This window comes from Zootoca vivipara, chromosome 3, assembly GCF_963506605.1.
Source record: "Zootoca vivipara chromosome 3, rZooViv1.1, whole genome shotgun sequence".
NCBI lineage: Eukaryota > Metazoa > Chordata > Lepidosauria > Squamata > Lacertidae > Zootoca > Zootoca vivipara.
Genome location: NC_083278.1, coordinates 45,646,640 through 45,664,767, shown reverse-complemented (window position 1 = coordinate 45,664,767; position 18,128 = coordinate 45,646,640). Strand labels below are relative to the sequence as shown.

Sequence of the window (18,128 nt, the reverse complement as noted above, 5' to 3'; positions counted from 1 at the left end):
AAGCACTAAAAGAATTTTTTTTGCTTGAGGGCTGCTGAATGGAACACACACATGTCTGCATACAGAGGTGGGCAAAAGCAGGAAATGCCCTACCATTGGGTAAAATGAGGCACTTGCCTCAGCCAACCAATTTTGTGCCTCAATAATGGACAACAATAGGTAAGTTGTTTATTTTGTTTTTTATATATATTTGCTGCAGTGTGTGAGTGTGGGAAGAGCTCCACCTCAGGTGCCAAAATATCCTGGCTCCAAAACTCCCCCATTCCTCCAACTGGCCCCCAGAGTAAAGGGAAATGTCTCCCAGTCCCTGGGAAAGGGGCATTGCATGCAGAAGGTCCCAGGTTCAGTTTGCCATTGCCAGGTAGAGCTAGGAACTCCCCCTGCCTGCAGATCTGGAAAGCTGCTGCCAGTCAGTGTGGACATACTGAGATAGATCAGCCAAAAGTCTATGAGCTGACATACTTCTTTCCCCTCTAGTTGTCTACCCACCCACTAGTGTGAGATCAGCAGAGCTCTAGATTTGGTGTTCCTCCCACCATAGATTCTCCTTGCTCTCATTGGTTTGCTCTTATATTTTTCTCCAGGGAGGAGATGGTACATCAGTCTGTTTTCCTGCTCAAAATGACCTGGGCTGTCAGTGGACAGGAATCTGCTAGAAGTACTTCTTGAATCTACCCTCTGACTTTTTTCCTTTTTACAACCAGGTGAATAGACTGCAAGGATTCTTCTCGCGTTACAAATGTTAGAGGTGGCTTTTAATTTTTATTTTATGGTTGCTTGTCACTAGGAACAGTGGAAGAGTGATGCTGGTACCAGAAGGGAATAAAAATGAAGCTATTTGAAACACTTAAGACTCCCCCCCCCACCCTAAGCCCTAAAGCCTTTGAGTAAAATTATGGGTCTGGCATGAAGTCACCAGAGCCTGGAGATTCACATTAAACTGTAAAACTTGAGTGTCTAGATACAAAAGGTCACTACTGGGCAATGCTCAAGATAATGTTCTGATGTGGCTAGCTAATGTTAGTTTGATCTTTAAATGTGATTTCCCCTAGCCTTAAGATGTTTAAGACAGATCCTTTAATGTCTTTTTAATGTGTGGTTTTTAAAAAACTTTTTAAGATTTTTGTTTTATTTTTTTATTCTTGGCACAGTCTACAGACTGAATGAGTAGGCGGATAAGTTCACTACAAAGATTGGCAGAAATGGTTGGTGTCTGAGAATAAAAAGCCACATTACTAATAAAAAATAATGTGTTCATTCCCGCTGTCCCTTTCATTCCAAAAGATTATATACGTACCGTATCCATATAATCGTTTAATGCAATTCACACACAGTTAGAAGCAGACCTCCTGAGCCAGTGTGCATTCAGGCTAATGAAGTGTACATTCTGAAAATAATTCTTTATGGAGTTCATTGCCCTGAATGTCAGTGCTTGTTACCCCAGTTCACTCAGAATGCATTGGGTAAAATCTATCAAACACCTCTTCCTTCATATCATTGGAGCACAGTTCTTGATATATTGTGTCCATTGGCCAATTCTTTATGGGCACAATGCCAATCTTATTTAGCAGCAGGAAGTACTACAAACTATGTTCAATTATTTTTCAGGGCAGCAGATGTTTCTAAAATTCAAACCACATCTCAACTGACTTGGGAGTAGTTTCGCAGGCCAATCTTAGTTGACCAGATAGTAACTTTTTCATATTTTTAATAAATTAGTTTACAACAGAATGGGGTGGGGGCTGATATAAACCAATTAATTTTTTTAAAATGAAAATAAATGGAAAACAGATAACCTTTCAATATATAGCAGCAAATACTCATGAAAATGATGATTGCACCAGTGTCCCTGGGTTTGCTATAATCCTTACCACTTTAAATTTCTTCCAGTTTTGTTGGAAGATCTCTAGTTCCCTAAAGCTAGACTGACTCCTTTATACTAAGTCTTTTCAGAGACTACACAGCAGGGAAAGAGCAAAAGTCTGAAATGCTTCTGCATAGATGCTAAATACCCAAAGGAGCTGAGTCTGATCCTTCCTTTAATACATTTCCCAGTTATTTATGGCTCAGTGGATTTAAATCCATTGTCGCCTTTCAGCTGACAAGTGAGCTAAACCATATCATTTCCCCAGAGCAATATTCACATGTACCAATGTGCAAACAAAGCCCATTCACACGCACTAATAACCAAATGCAAATATTTCTAGCAGCCACTCAGATCTCCAGAGGGTGGCCAAACCAACCTCTTCCTGAGTGGTTCAGGTTTATCAGTTCACAATCCTGTACATTTGGGGAGGTGGGGAAAACACCTTGACTTGTAATGAATAAGACTTCATATGCATTTCATTAGTGTAGACAGACCCTCACCCACATTCATTTATATGTACAGATCCACTTTCCTGAAATGAACAAGACTGTGGCAATCCATATATGAAGGATTTTAAGGTGAGAGCATAGATAGGCAGAGAAGGCACCCCCTTCTCAAGTTCCTACAGTTGACGTACAACTTTGAGAAGGATTCTAAACATTGTAAAACAGATCAAAACCACAGAAGTAATAATGCTGCGGATTAGCTTTCCCTAGGTGCTGAGTTGTGGTATTGGCCCTTGTTAAGAGCTGTAATGTGCAATGAAAAGAATGAATTATTTATGTAATACTTGATCCTGTTCTTAGCATTTCTGAAGGACTCCAGGTGAAATATATGACTGACTTTCAGCTCCTGAGATGAGCAGAATGTTTATGAGTGGAAATTAAGCATTCATTCCACTGATAAGACACCAAAAACTGGTAGAGGTACCAGATATAAAAGAATTCCTTTAGATATAATCCATAATCTCAATTTTCTTGTATTAAAAGGAGGCTTCCATTTTGCTTTAATATTCTGATCTGTACTTTTGCCTTCTTCTTCGAGGGTGTGGTGCATATAGGAGTTGCCTGCGTAGCAAATTATGCCATATTGTAAATACATTGAATCTCTATCGTAGCAAGATGCCTGGGAATCTTTAGTATTCATTCTTACATTAACCCATGACCAAACTACCAGACCAGACATGATGCTAAACATGACATTAGGAAGCCTACCAGGGTTTGTTTGTTGTTTAAAAAGCATGCTCAAGGTAAGTGAACTGCAGTGTTCAGGGAGGAGAGGCTGACTCCTTTCCTCTTCCACCACAATCCCAACAAAAATCATCTCCACATACTGACAAAAGGAGGTCATTCTTCCAGAACTATGAGTAGTATGGGGGGCACTGATTAGGTTGGGGCAGAAGAAGCAGTTAATCTTTCCCACCCTGGATGTTGTGGTACCTATGGCAAGTTTGTGCCTGATTTAACTGTCAGGCTTTCTAATTGGACTCGGAGTTTCACATGCTATAAGAAGAATGTGGCTGCATCCCAGTTCATGCCATTTGCCCATTATAAATATCCCATCTGATAACTTAATTCCTAAGTAGCAGTCATCACTTTAAAAGTTACTTGTACCTGCTTATTTAAGATTGTGGCCGGATCTACACTGATCTATTAAAAACACTGTATAAATATATATATACAGTAGCTCCCAATGCAATTTCCTATTGGCAACAGATGGCTGCTCTACAGCGTCCTCTGATGTCACTTTGTTATATCATATTTTTAACTTTATTACTCACCATTGTAAATTAGTCCTGTGGTTTATATTGCAACATTCCAATCCAGATATTGTATGTTCAGATTGCACACTAGTTTTTTTACATAGATCGAGGCAACAGCTTTATGTCAATGGGGAGCCAATCCAAAATGCAAAGGGGTGGCTCATGATCCTCCATTGAATGGGATGGGCAAGCCCTTTAGAGTGTGGGGGTGCATGCATACATGATATCCAGCTTCGTGCCACAATGCTACCCTAGAATAATTGAGATAATCAGCTGTAATATGCACACTTGTTCAAGAATACACCCATCAATCTTATGAGGATTTACAGCAAATCCTATAAACACTTACTCAGGAGTAGAAGCCCAGGGATCTCAAAAGGATTTCATCGTAAGTAAGTGAATAGGATTTTAGCCTTTCCAAGAAGGAATGTTACAGATTCAGAAAGTCTTTTGGCACAAATGGGCAATGATTCTGGGTTACTGACTAAGTCATCCATCTCTAATACCTCCTTTGCCCAGAATAAGAGTGCATTGAACAATTTAAAAGCCTGCAATCAATAATTAAGAGAAAAATGGCTTCCAACAATCCTTTTCTCTCTGATTTTTCATTCTATTTCTCCTCCACACACACCTTCCTTTATAGCCCATTCCTAAGGTTTTTTATTATAAATGTTAATAAATTTTGTCTCAGAACTTCCTGTTTGATTAGGGATTTGTTTGGATTAAAATATATTGTGGCTATTTGCTTTTTTAAACAAACTTCCATCCATAACTTTACTCTCTCAAATGGATAGCCTCACGTAAATGTATATGCACTGAGTGCAAGATTCAAATCTTATACAGTCAAACCTTGGAAGTCAAACGGAATCTGTTCTGGTAGTCCGTTTGACTTCTAAAACATTCGGAATCCAAAGCACGGTTTCTGATGGGCTGCAGGAAGCCACGGAACCCCCTTCAGACATTCAGCTTCCAAAAATAGTTCGCAAACCAGAACAGTCACTTCCAGGTTTGTGGCGATCGGGAGCCAGAACTAAGCTGTTCGAAAACCAAGGTACAACTATTTGCATTCATGCATGACTTACTACAGAAATGTTTCAAAGTGACTTACAATGGCCCTATATCTACATTTTGAAAGCTACATCTTATTTAAATTGTTGGCATTTTAATGATACTGTGGCTCTGCAAAAGGAGAGGGGGAGAGAGGGAGGGAGTCCTAAACTTTGAGATCATGATCCTTCCATCAGCTAACACATGGAGGGATCTCCCTAGGGCATTAAGGGGACGATTTGCATTAACATCGCTTGATGACTGCAGCAGTGCTGCACTGAAAGTTTGTTAACTACTCCGTGTTTCTCACAAAATAAGACACCGTCTTATATTTATTTTTCCTCCAAAAAACACACCACGGCTTATTTTCAGGGAATGTCTTATTTTTTTTATTAAGCTTTTTTATTTTTATTAAGCTTTCAGAGAGTTTTGCTGGGTTGGGGCTCCGCGCAGCGCGCGCTGCTACCCTTGCCAGGTCATGCTCAGTCGGGGCTTGGCGCAGCGCACGCTGCTGTCTTTGCCGGCTCCCGCTCAGTCGGGACTCGGCGTGGCGCACGCTGCAGAAGCGCCATGCAGACCTGTTTCCACCACTACCAGTACCCCAGTACATCTTATTTTGGGGGTATGTCTTATATTTTATTTCCTTGAGAAAACCGTGGCATGGCTTATTTTATAGTCACGTCTTATTTTGTGAGAAACACGGTATACTTGGTGTGAAACAAGACCAAAGGTTCCTTTTGAGAATTGTTCTGCTTATCCACAGCCACTGTGTGTCCTTTCTCTCCTAGATCTCCATTGTCCTTTTTCTTCCACTGTCTCTCTCACCCAGCCATTCAGGGATCGTGTAGTGAGTGTGATGGAATCATGACACCATGTCGCCATTCAGCTTTGGCTACATGGAGACATAATTGAGAACAAATGAAACTCTCACTCTGAGGAGGAGCAATTGAGTGACTTCTATGTTGCAGAGCTTTCATCGCTGCCTTTACTGTGCAGCACAGCAAGATCAGAAATGTCACACTGCTGAAAAAGCAAGGGAAGTGTGGGTGCTTTTGATGTAAGCTTTCACAAAGAGCATCCTTAGTTTTCGGTCAGCTCCAGACTATAACATCCAACAGTGACTTGCCTCTCTGAATGGGTCACCCTAGTTCCAAAATAACTTTTATACAACCACACATACAATGCTTTTCAGTTGAGCTAGTTTGCACATCCCGCCAGGAGTCACCAAGTGTATGATAACAAAGGGTACAGAAATCAAGTGATAGCTGATGTTTGTATGCTTGGGTGTTTTCCATTTCTGATTATAATTATCTGGTGGACTTGGAATGCAAAATATTGGTAACATTGGTAATAGTATAGTGTAGGTTCCCTTGTTAGTTAGGATGTTTTGTAGTACCCTTTTCAGTAGAACTTACTTCTAGGTAAACATTATTTATTATTACATTTATACTTCATCTTTTCTCCAAGGAGTTTAAAGTGGTGTACATATGGTTCTGCCTCCCTCCCCCACCCAATCGCTATTTTATGCTCAAAACATCACTGTCAGAGACCGTGACTGACCCCTAGTTCACCAGGTCCTAACCCAATACTCAAGCCAATACATCACACTGGCTCCCTGTAATGCTGTTATTTTAACATTCGTTACAAGCAAATTTCAGAAATTAAATCCTGAATGATTAATTCAGAAATGTTGCCAAATCTTGTTTCAGCTGACTTTCTAATATAGGTGAGGAACATTTAACTGCCTCAACATTTTGCCCAAAATACTGTACTGTATATCAAACCAATTAGACCAGAGTTAATAGAATTTTGATTGCGACTGATTGCTGTGTGTGGAGGAGCTATGGCATAACACATGGTCTGAGGTTCAGCCCCATTCCCCTCCCCACAAACACAGCATCTCTATTTGAAGGATTTCAAGTACTGTAGCATGACTGAGATAGGTGTGTGGGGCTTCTATTGCCCTCCCAAGGCCAGTGGAGTATAGTGGTTTGAGTGTCAGACTGGGACCTGGGTTGTCAGGGTTTAAATCCCTATTTGGCCATGAAGCTCACTACATGACTTTGGGCCAGTCACTGCCTCTCAGCCTACCCTACCTCACAGCTTTCTTGTGGAGAAAAATGAGTGGAGAGAATAGTGTTTCCCCAACTTGGGTCTCCAGCTGTTTTTGAATGACATTCCCCATCATCCCTGACCACTGATCCTGCTAGCTAGGGAAGGTGGACTTGTAGTCCAAAAGCAGCTGGAGAGCCAAGTTGTGGAAACACTTGAGCCACTTGGAGGAAAAAGTGGAATATAAATACAATAAATGAATAAAATAAACTACCTCTTGACTTCTCGCACCCCCAAGCAAAGTCTACCAGCAGCCAACAACCCAAAAAGTAGCAAGAGAAAAGAGAGATAATGGAATCACTTTCATTTGCTTGCTTAGACCAAACTCTCTCTCTCTCTGGATGTAGTCTTAAATCCCATCTCTAAATCAGGGATGGGGAGCTCATGCCCCTCCAGATATTGGACTCCCAACTCTCATGGGTAATGGTCAGAGATAATGTCATCCAACAACATCTGGAAGGTCCCAGTGCCCCTGCCCCTGCCCTCGCAGCAAGTGAGAATTTACCTCTACATTCTTATATCCTGCTACTTCTTTGTTCCATTTTTAAAGCTGTGCATAGGCACTCATCTTTGGTAAAGTGCACTCATAGATGTTGAATAGATCGACAATTTGAAAATCAAGCAATTGTCCCTTATTGTCTCTACTAAGCAAACTTTGTATCACTGGAGTCCAATTCAACAGAATGAGAAACACAGAGCAAGTGAGGCGATGCCTTCTATTGAAATTGCTTACCATTTAACAAATTGGAAGATTAGTTCCTGGCTATGCAGAAGGTGTATGGAGGCTTAAGTGTTTAGAGCAAGAATAAAATGGCACCAAGCCATAGTCAACTAGGCAAATACCCCAAGTATCTTCATTTTTGTGCTGAGCAGCAAAGCCCTGGACTTGGAAGATTGTTTACTTCTGCATAATTTTGAAACTCAGAAGTTTGCTACCACTCCAATAAAATACATGGGCTGCCTTTCCTCATGTAACTCATTTAGAAGCAGGTACAAGAATCATCATGTTATATATCTCATCCAGCATTATCACATGGTGCTCAAAAATATTAGATTCCATATAATATTCTACATTAGGGCACAGATATGCCATTCCACCATCACTTAGCTCCATGCATGGCCATGTAGCTACATTCTGATGATGGTGAAATTATGAAGATCCATGTACTTTGGGAGGCACAGAATGACGACCCCACTTTAACTGGCTGGCCTTTTTATCCCCCAGTTATGGAAGTGTAACTACATAATGATATGCATGGCATTTCCTCTAATCTCCCAACATGTGGGACAGCACCACATCTTTAATGGGATTGCATACAGTCTTGAAAATGGATGTGAATGGAAACAGCAGGCTCCTCAGTTTAGCTTATTTTATTTTTGCGTCATTGATGGAGCATCTAGGACAGGCATCCCCAAACTTCGGCCCTCCAGATGTTTTGGACTACAATTCCCATCTTCCCCGACCACTGGCCCTGTTAGCTAGGGATCATGGGAGTTGTAGGCCAAAACATCTGGAGGGCCACAGTTTGGGAATACCTGATCTAGCAATACCTCCATTGTGAGATATTTAAGGGCAGAGAAGATTAAGCCACAGAAGAAAAAAGGGTTCTCTGGGTTATTGTGGGTGATGGGAGGGAGAGCAGTTTTGCAGAGAACTAAAGCAGAGTGTAAAATGGGAAATCTTTCGAGCTTGGAATCCACCAAATAAATCTATTTGCAAATTCCTTATCTCCACTAGCAGAGAGCACATTACTCACCACTCAAATTTATATTGATAGCGTTAATTGAACTCTCTGTGATTTCCACAAACCAAAAGCAGCCAATAACGAACAGCAACAACAAAATCTGTCTTATATTTCTGATCAATAGGACATCCTTACACAAGTTGCTTGGCTTTAAATGTGGAGTGGTAAGGCCCGGGGGAACCTCCAAAGATTACCCCATAGAAGAAAGCTTATTTGACTGGCCTTAAATCTTGATAATGCATTAATGAGTCTTTTAAAAGGGATAATTTTAATTCCCCTATCTCTGGCCATAAAGACTGCATACACCTAATCGGGTTTGCCCTTTCAATTAAACTTGTCCAGGACATTCTATTTAGTCAGCACCCTGAATGGGTCATTAAAATTCTTGTTCGGTAAGAGTTGTGTGCTGCGCACCGTTGTTTTTAAATTCCATTAAATCCAAATGGTCTTTATCACGCCATGACCACTGTGACTTCAATCAGCCAATTTAATTACCTTACAAAATTGTCGGCACAAGCGCCAAAGAAAAACAGGAAGGGCTGTGACGTTATCAAATTGAAATCTTCCTCTCTGCTCTTTAATCTGGACCAGTCAATAACAATGCTGTGGCTTCCTTCCTTCCTTTGAGAGACTCTTAACCTTAGCTTTCCTCTAAAGATTTTTCTCTCTCTCTTTTTGCTGTTCCTGCTGAAGACTGAGTTTAAATACCTAGTTAATGCACACAGAAGCCCTCTTGCCCTCAGCAAGTGAACTCCCCCCCCCAGCTCCTAATAAACAAACAAACAAGCAGGGAAGAAAATACCCTCACTCTTGGTTCCATAGATGCTGCAAAACTACCCAGGCTCTTTCACATCTCTCTGAAAAACTCAGAGCTACTCTCTTGCCATACAAATATCCTCCAGCACAGTTTAAGCACCTGCAGAAAAACAGAGGGGAGGTAGTGGTGTTCTCTCCAAGTTCAATGCATTAATGCATAATTCAGTTTGACTTTACTTTCCTACTCGGACGACTGACTGAAAGAGCAGCAAAGAATTATTATTTTTTCTAGAAAGAGAGTAATCAGTTGGAAAGAGCACTGCCTGCTGTGGGCACAGTCAAGTAAAAGACACTATTCCAGCTCAGAGAGAGACCCTGAAAAAGACATGGATTGTCTCAATGCCCTCCTTTTTGGCCCCCTGTTACTATAATAATGGCCTTGCAAAAACAATCATCCAGCTGTCAATACCCTATCATTAAATCTCCATTAGTAAGAGCATTAGTGGACCATTCCATGCAAAAGCCCTAGCTGTGCTTTACTTCCCATCATGGGAAGCTAGGAATAGAAGGTGAGATTTAATACAGGCTGTCTGCATAGCCATTTTCATCCCTGATTGCTTTTACGCAACCTGAAGAAAGCAACAGGCATATTTAACACTTACAGCTCACCATCACTAAAATTGGAATTAAATCACAGGAATGTCATTGTTCTCTCTTGGTCTCCAAAGAGTCTTCACTTAGCTGCTGCCACCAGAGGTCACTCAAGGTTTTACTAAGCCTTTCCCACCCAGATACTTCTAGGGTGGTCCAACTTTTCATACCAAGTGGACTGCAAGAGTACTTTGACACAGAACCCATGAGCCACACACTGCTGTGTGCAGGGGTAATGAGGCCAAAATTTGATGCCCCCCTCCCCAAGCCCTCATGTTGCCCTCCCAGAGTCATCTAAGTGAGGCTTTGGGCTTTGGGAAGGAGGCACAAGGCGATGGCTTCTAAAACCCTCCTAACTCCTTCCCAAAGCTGGGAAAGCACTAACTAGGCTTTGGGAAGGAGGACTCTAGGACCCTGTTAGAGCCCTCATGCCTCCTTCCCAAAGCCAGCGCCTCCTTACCCAGCTTTGGGAAGGCAGTATGAGGGCTGCAGTTGAGGGGGGGATGTTGCCAAGGGCCACTGAAAAAGGCCTTGAGGGCCAAGTGTTGGACTGCCCTGCTTTTGACTATGGGCCATTCTACACTATACGTTTAAAGCACATTCAACGTATGTTTAAGAACGTAAGAATAGCTTACTAGAACAGGCCAATAACCCATCTGCTCCAGCATCTTCTTCTCACAATGGCCAACCAGATGTCTGCAGGAAACCAGTAATCTGGATTTGAGCACATGAGCACTCTCCCCTCCTGTGGTTTCCAGAAACTGGTATTCACAAGCATTGTTGCCTCCAACTGAGGAAGCAGAGCAGAGCCATCCTGGTTACCAGCCATCAATAGTCCTCTTCTCAATAAGTTTAAAGGACATGGCTTTCCCCAAAAAATCCTGGTAACTGGAAATTGCAGTTCTATGAGAGTAAAACTACACTTCCCAGGATTCTTTGGGGAAGGTAATATGGCTAAATGTGCATTGAATGTGATTTAAGTGTGTGGTGTGGTGTGGATCTGCCCTCCCATCATCCCTGGCCATTTTGCTGGGGCTGATGGGAGTTGTAGTCCCAAATGTCTAGCTTGGGGGATGTATCTCTTAGTGTTCTAATTGTTTCCACCTTACTAATTATAGCTCCTCATTTTATAGTTCTGCAAGAACAAATATGTCTTTCTTTGGCTGATACAGCCAAATGGGATGAAACATTGACAGAATTTGTTCATGTATCTCAGACCAGATATTCAGGAGTACCATTTTAAGTTTCAGCAGAGTGGCAGGGAGAAGCAATTAAACAGCAATATTCAAAAGCCTTCTCATGGATATATTTAAAATTAAGCATGAGTGTTTAAAGAGTATTTTTGATGGTGTCTAAGACATACCCAGGGATATGAGTGCTCCTAAGCAATAACACCATTAAACATGGAGATGGCATGGAGCCATAGCTGCCAAGTTTTCCCTTTTCTCGCGAGGAAGCCTATTCAGCATAAGGGAAAATCCCTTTAAAAAAGGGATAACTTGGCAGCTATGCATGGAGCTTGTCTTTCCTGTCCCCATTTCCCACCCTGAACACTTAAAGGGCACCCCTCTAGATACAAAGCCAGAAACTACATAATGTTGAAGGAACACCCAAGCAACAAAAAGTGATGAGCAAAAATGGCAATTTCCTTTCTTCCTTGGCTTTTTACATTCTTACTCAAAAGGACTGTGTCTGTATCATCATTTTCCAGAAAGTGTAATAAGATAAAGTAGAAATTTGACTCTAGGGACCTGGCTAGGGTCAGAGTTTAGTAAAACACTCTTGATACAAACATGCCTCTCAAGACCCTGAGAAACCACACATGGTACAAAGTCCTACTGTCTCTTTTTGACAAGAAAAATGGCCTTCAGCTGCCAATATTATGCCATTCAAAGAAAGATGAAGGATTAAGAAAACATAAAGATGTCATGCAACATTTTGTGTCTGCAATCTATATATTACTTATTCTGACTCCCACTGAAGGCAGTAGGAATCATGAGTCTGAGAACTGTAGGCTGGGTGTGGGGAAATTTTCCAGCAAACTGCATCTTTAAGTCTTAAATATAGTATGCATTCAAAGATAATTAGCATTTGGATTAGAGTAATGTTAACTAGCTGAATCCCTAAAGGCTACATCTGAGTTCTCAACTGGATCTCAAGGCTTCTTCAGAATAAAGAGAATGCATAAGTCACAACCAGCATGGAACTGAAGGTTATGAAGTCCTTGTGCTAAAAAAAAAATTACAAGGCTTCACTCTCCTCTGATCTTTAGGCTACCCTTAATTTTTTGCATATATTTACAAAAAAACAGACAGAGATGAGAAAGGCACAATGAATATCCACAGCATAGTAACCTCATACTACAGAATAGCATGAATTGTGATCTCCTTGTATGTAGTTTATATTTTAGAAAATTAATAGTATGGCTGCATGACAACAACTTGCTACTAGGTTCTGAAGAAATTTGACTGAGCTTAACACATAGTCATCCATTCAGTCATTCAGTTGGGAAAAGCTGCAGCTCCCAGGGAAGGGCAGGGAAAGGTCTCCTCAGGAATAGAGGAACCTGATTGGTTAGCTTGCTGGGGTGGAGAAAGGCTTTCTCCTCCCCCCAGTTTCTGCTCCACACCCTCAAAGGGTTCAGTCTCCACATAAGTATACTCATAACAACATAAGAAGAGCCTTCTGGACCAAGCCAATGGCCCATCTAGCCTAGTATCCTGCTCTCACAGTAGCCAACCAGGTGCTTGTGAGAAGCCTACAAGCAGGACATAAATGCAACAGAACTCTGCTCCCCAATAACAGTACTCTCAGAGGGCAATATTACAGCAAGGGCTCCTGTTTGACTGCTCTACTCCATGCCATGCTTTCAGCTATTGATTAATCCATTATTCTTTGAAAGCCATCTTGGAGGGCCATTTGATTATGTGCTAAGTATAGTATAATAGAAAATGCCAAAGCGAGATCTAAAAATGTGGTTGTGTATACACCAAATAAGAAACAGGCAGTATTCCAAGGAGCTACTAGGTGTCCTTTTCAGTTATTACATATCCTTGCTGGAAACTGTTTGATTTTCCTGTTTGAAACAGTGGTGCTTGCACTGCCCCTCTGACCTGTTTCAAAGTTTTTACACACAATAGACCATGAACCACCCACATAGGCCCCCAGAGACCTTCCCTGGCGCCCCCAAGATACCCTGTCCCTGCCCCTGCTAGAATTAAGCTTGAAACAAGCATTCTCCAGTAGCCAATCAAATAGGTTGTGGTGCATGGCTGGTTGGAGAGTGCCTGTGGTGCCTGTGATAGTTTCCTCAGTTTGCTAATGTGCCCATGGGCCCCAAAAGTATGGCAAACCCCTGCAGCAGACTGATTACTGAAGTTACTATTCCAATCACTCTTACCAGTGGGAACAGTGAGATTTACTGTTAAGTAGGGCAATGTTTAATCAATTAATTCATTAAATGAATTGTTTAAAAAGTTTTTCATAAACTAAAAATATTTCATTCTATTAATCAGGAAGAACAGGAGATTTTTTTAAAAAAATAGATAGATAGATAGATCTATGAAAACTGTAGGTGGAAAACACAACCTTAAAAGGATCATTCACTCTTCTCTCACACACCTCTTCCAAGATGGTGGCTACAGCAACACTGATACATCTTCCAAAAGCAAAAAACAGTTTCCTATATTCCTCAGAACTATTGCTTTACTCGTGCAAATGCAGACAAATTTAAACATTTTTCCAATGGAATAAAATGTACACGATGAATAAAGTTGTCAAGAGGCAGCTCAAATTTTTAAGATATGCTTTTAAGATGGAAGTGCAAGTCTTGCTTGCATCCTGTGATGCTCATTTGATTTGGGGACCTGAGTGAAGCAAAGAGCCCATTGGATCCTTCTAATCAAACCAGCAGGCAGAACGTACCGGTACACAATAGTTACCTGGAAGAAAGTAAATACTGATTTCAAAAGGAAATTTCTTCTAGAAGTTAAACTACTATGGCCCAAAGACTCAAGAATATAGAATTCATTAAGATAGACAGCTTGCAGAACTGCAAATCCACATAACAAGAAGCTGGATGAACAAAACAACCTTTCCATAGCGAGGTGCTCAAAAGACAGCACAGACCAGAACGATCAGAAACTCCGGGAACTGACCGTGGTACTGAAACGATATCCTACTGTACTGTATGTTTAAGGCAGTGGAGCTCCTCACTTCTATGTTGAGTAATTATTGGACAGATCAATGTTAAGTAAATGTATTCCCTACCACATTGTGGAAGGAAAAGACCTTCCAAAAGCCTAGATTTATAAAAAATCAGTGAAAGTCCTTTGAGATGCGGGTAGTACACAGGCCTCCTATAGCTATGCCCCAACAGAACATTTCTGCACCAGACGCAATAAAAATAGAAATCTATGCTTCCGATTTCCACCTTATAAGGGAGCGCCATGCGATATTTTCACCGAAATCTGCAGCAATGTGCCTGCCAGGACCCTCTTATCGGCCTCTCCTCTCACTGTGCACAGGAATCTCCCTTAAAGCCCCCCCCCTTTTTTTAGGTCTCTCTCCCTTCGGGCAGACTGTAAAGTAAGAAACTTGCCTACGTGTCGCTAGATAATACATTTGTGCAGAGGCCGCCCGCCACAAACTTGGCCGTTTGCTTGTCGTGCCATCATAATGAACTCCAGCAAACAGAGGCAGCGACCCAGGCAGGCTCTTCCATTGTATCGCTCGGCCTTGCTGGGCCCGAACTGGCTGAACGCCTCTGATAGAGCATTAATTACCAGGTAGCAACAGTTTCTCACAGATTGTGATCCACCTAAACTTTCGCGCGTAAAAGACGGATACCCCGCGGGAAATGCCAATCACAGTAGCTGGAGGTAAAGAGGGTGCGGGTTTTGGGGGGCTGGTTCTTGATCCCCTTCTGGTTCCTAAGAGGGGAAAGAAAGCGGGAGCCGGTACAACAGCGGTTGAGTATCTCAGAATCCAGCTCCTTGTCGCTCAGCTAACCCCCAATCTCTCCGAGTTATGCCTCTACACGCATACCTCCCCAACACACACTGGAATGCCTCGATGAAAGCCATAAGGTCCTTCCATTTCCTGGCAACATTAGGCGATGGGCACAGCTGGCAATCAAAGGCTCCGCATCTCACGCAACCTTTGCTCCCTCCCTCCAATAAAAGGTAACTGCTTAGCTGGCGGCAGGGAGGGGGTGGACAGGGGACCAGACGTACGATAAACTCTGAGATTCTAGACCTAAACGCGATCTTCTGCCCTAGCAGATTATTTTTTGGAGGGAGCAGAAAATAGTTTGGGAAGTGAGAGTACCAACCTGTTCCACAATCCTGTTAAAATGAAGCAATGGGATTTAAACTGATTTCAAACACACACATATTTGACTCAGTGGGATTACATGGTTTTAATCCAAGTATATCAGTGCACAATTGGACCGTTACTTTGGAAGTAGTATATTCCTTGCCGTCTAAACTGGAGAGGGATTGATAGGTGCCCAGAGTCTACGTGTGCCTTTAGAAAGAGGGGGCGTCACCTCGACTGTCTGATCAACAACGTTCTTCTAAATCAATGTTTCATTGGAATAAACTACCGGGGGGGGATTCCCGGGCAAGGCACCTTCCATTCACTCGGAGAACATCTTTTGGGAAATGCGTGAGGAACAGCGCCTTGACTCTCACAGCCCAGCGGATCCCACCATTCGGCCATCACCAGGGACTTGTGCCTCCTGTCACAAACAACAGACAGCTCCTCGCTGCTTTCAACGAGCTACAGGTCAGACTTCCCTGAGGTTCAACCCACCCATCCCCCGGACCATCTCTTGAGCTTTCTTCAAAGGAATCCAGGCATTCCTGAAGATGGTTGCTAAGAGCAACGTGCTTTAAGAATCACTGCGGGGGGGGGGGGACACTCAGAATCCAGCACAGCTGATCAATACCAACCCGCTGCTTTTGGAATCAGGACCGGCTTCTCTTACGACGCCCAGATTTATTTCCTCCGGTTTTAAACAAGCGAAACCAATGAGTCCCTAGGGACTCCACCGGAGTGGAAATGTTTAATGGTGGTTGGAGAGTAGGATTGCTTCTCTGGGAAGTTAAGGACGCCTCTCGTTTGGGACAGCAACTCCCCGCGCTCTCTCCATCCTCCCCTGCCCTAAGCCTCATCCATATCTCACTAGCACTTTGGTCAAACGCCACGGCATGAAATCCAGAACTATTCAGTTCAACATTGACTTCAATGGGATTACACACTCTCTAGGACCGGGTCGTAAACACCTGCAAGGTTCGCTGCTTCCTGCTCTTTGTCTGCCTTAATTCTCGCCTAACTTTGGAATAACTTTCCTCGGACAACAGTTGCTCTGGGAGATTCACAACAAAACCCTGACCTTGCAGCGTGGCTGGTGGACACCTTTCTCCTCTACCCTGACAGTCCACATTTTTGGGGTCTACAAATATGGTTAAAGGACAGCTTATAAAGGAGAAGAACTGTCGGGGAGCAGGTCTAGGATTCAGTGGTGGTCTCTGAATCTCCGGCACGCTTCTGAAACTTTGGAAGTTTCTTTGGCCACGATCCTTCAATCGCTCACTCGGAAAACACTCTACCAACCCCCGTGGAACAAGAGTGGTGTGTTGAGGGCAAGGAACTTTACCCCGTGATCCACAACCCGCCTTGTGGCCACCTACTCGCGAGTAAACGGGTGTGCTCGAAGATCATTCTCAGCGGAAGTTACCCCATTGACTTGGATGGGATGTGGACGGCACCTGTAGGCATCAGTCACGCTTCTTTAAAAGCAGGACATTTGGCTTGCGTGGTGCGTGGATCGCACTTTCTGAGTCAACGAAGAAATCGTTACCAGCTCCCAGTTCGCTGATCATTTGTGGGCGTCAGGGGTGGGGCCTAGAACCTGAAAAGCACTTTCCTAATTTCCTCTGTTATCAAACGGCCTGATCCCTTCTAATTTAAAGGCCCCTTAATTGCTAGTAAACAAACGTTAAAGGAGACACAGCGCCGGAGAGACCTTCCTTCCAGGGCTGTGGTCAACAACATTGTCCTGGCATTTGGCATCTCTGTGGGCAGAAACTGCCGGGGTGAGGATGGGGGTGGCATTTGTGGGATCTGCCAACTACGGTATAAACACAGACCCAGACCCAGACGTTTCCCACCCGCACAGTGGAAACTCCAGAAGAGGCAGCAACAAAGCAAGATGGGTTTAAGACCAGCCCAGACCCACCCGCTTTGGTTGGGGCGGGCGCTAGTCAGTTTCCTAGGATTATCGAGACCGGGGCGACCGCGCTCTGTTTTGCAGCCGCTGGGGGGGAAAGGCGAAGGCTGGAGTTGGCGCCTTAATACAATCGGGAGGAGACAAAAATATACTCATGTTAGCCCGGAAGTAGCTCCATCTCCCACCCACCCGCGTTTCCCCGCTCCTTTCAACCTGCCCCCTCCTTCCTTGGCAAAATCCTCGGGAAACATAGAGATGCCAGCAAACGTTACGGGGGGTGGGGGGAGGGAGGAAAAGCTGCCTTACCGAATCTCAACACATGCGTGGTTCCTTGGGAATATCCAATCCACAGTAAGCAAAGCAGGAGCCGAATGGTGCCTCTGAAGACTGGATGAGTTAGAATCGGGGAAATAATCTTCATGGTGTTTCCTACGCACACACGCGCCGCTTTTCCTCTTGGCCCCCTTCGCTTCAAGCGTCCGCTTTTTGTCCCCCCCAGCAGCGCCGCCGCCACCACCACCACCAGCAGCAGCCGCCACCAGCCCCGCCGCTGCGGTCGGTTTCCACGAGCTTGCGGAGCCGCGGAAGTGTTTGGCCCGGAGACGCGATCACGGCATGGTCACACGGAGGGGAGAGGCTCTCCGCTTCCCAAAGCCATTAGCAATCCCTGCATGATCTTCATTCACTGCGCCAAGGAGCAACCTTCAACTGCAAGGAATGGTGGGACATCCATGGTCGTCGGGCTGAGCGCGGGGCGGGGAGAGGATCCTCGAGAAATCCAAACACACACACGCGCGCACCCGAGCGCGCACACACGGGCAGGCATAGGCAGGCGCCGTGGCCAGTCGGGCGAACCTAGGAGGCAGGCGAGAAGAGATTGGAGGGGGGGGGGAGAGAGAGAGAGAGAAATCAATCGGCAACCCGAGCTTGCAAAACCGCTGCCGAGCGAGAGGC

At 43.7% G+C, this 18,128-nt stretch overlaps 1 protein-coding gene across 1 annotated transcript in view; it reads right to left on the bottom strand.

Moving 5' to 3' along the window:
* Positions 1–17,648, bottom strand: part of LOC118082226 (glutamate receptor ionotropic, kainate 2) — a 282,953-nt gene extending 265,305 nt beyond the window's left edge. Inside the window, exon 1 of the mRNA XM_035109323.2 lies at positions 17,481–17,648. Coding sequence (XP_034965214.2) covers positions 17,481–17,595 — 115 coding nt within the window. The 5' untranslated portion in view covers positions 17,596–17,648. The remainder of the gene's footprint in view (positions 1–17,480) is intronic.
* Between the last annotated feature and the right edge of the window lie 480 nt (positions 17,649–18,128).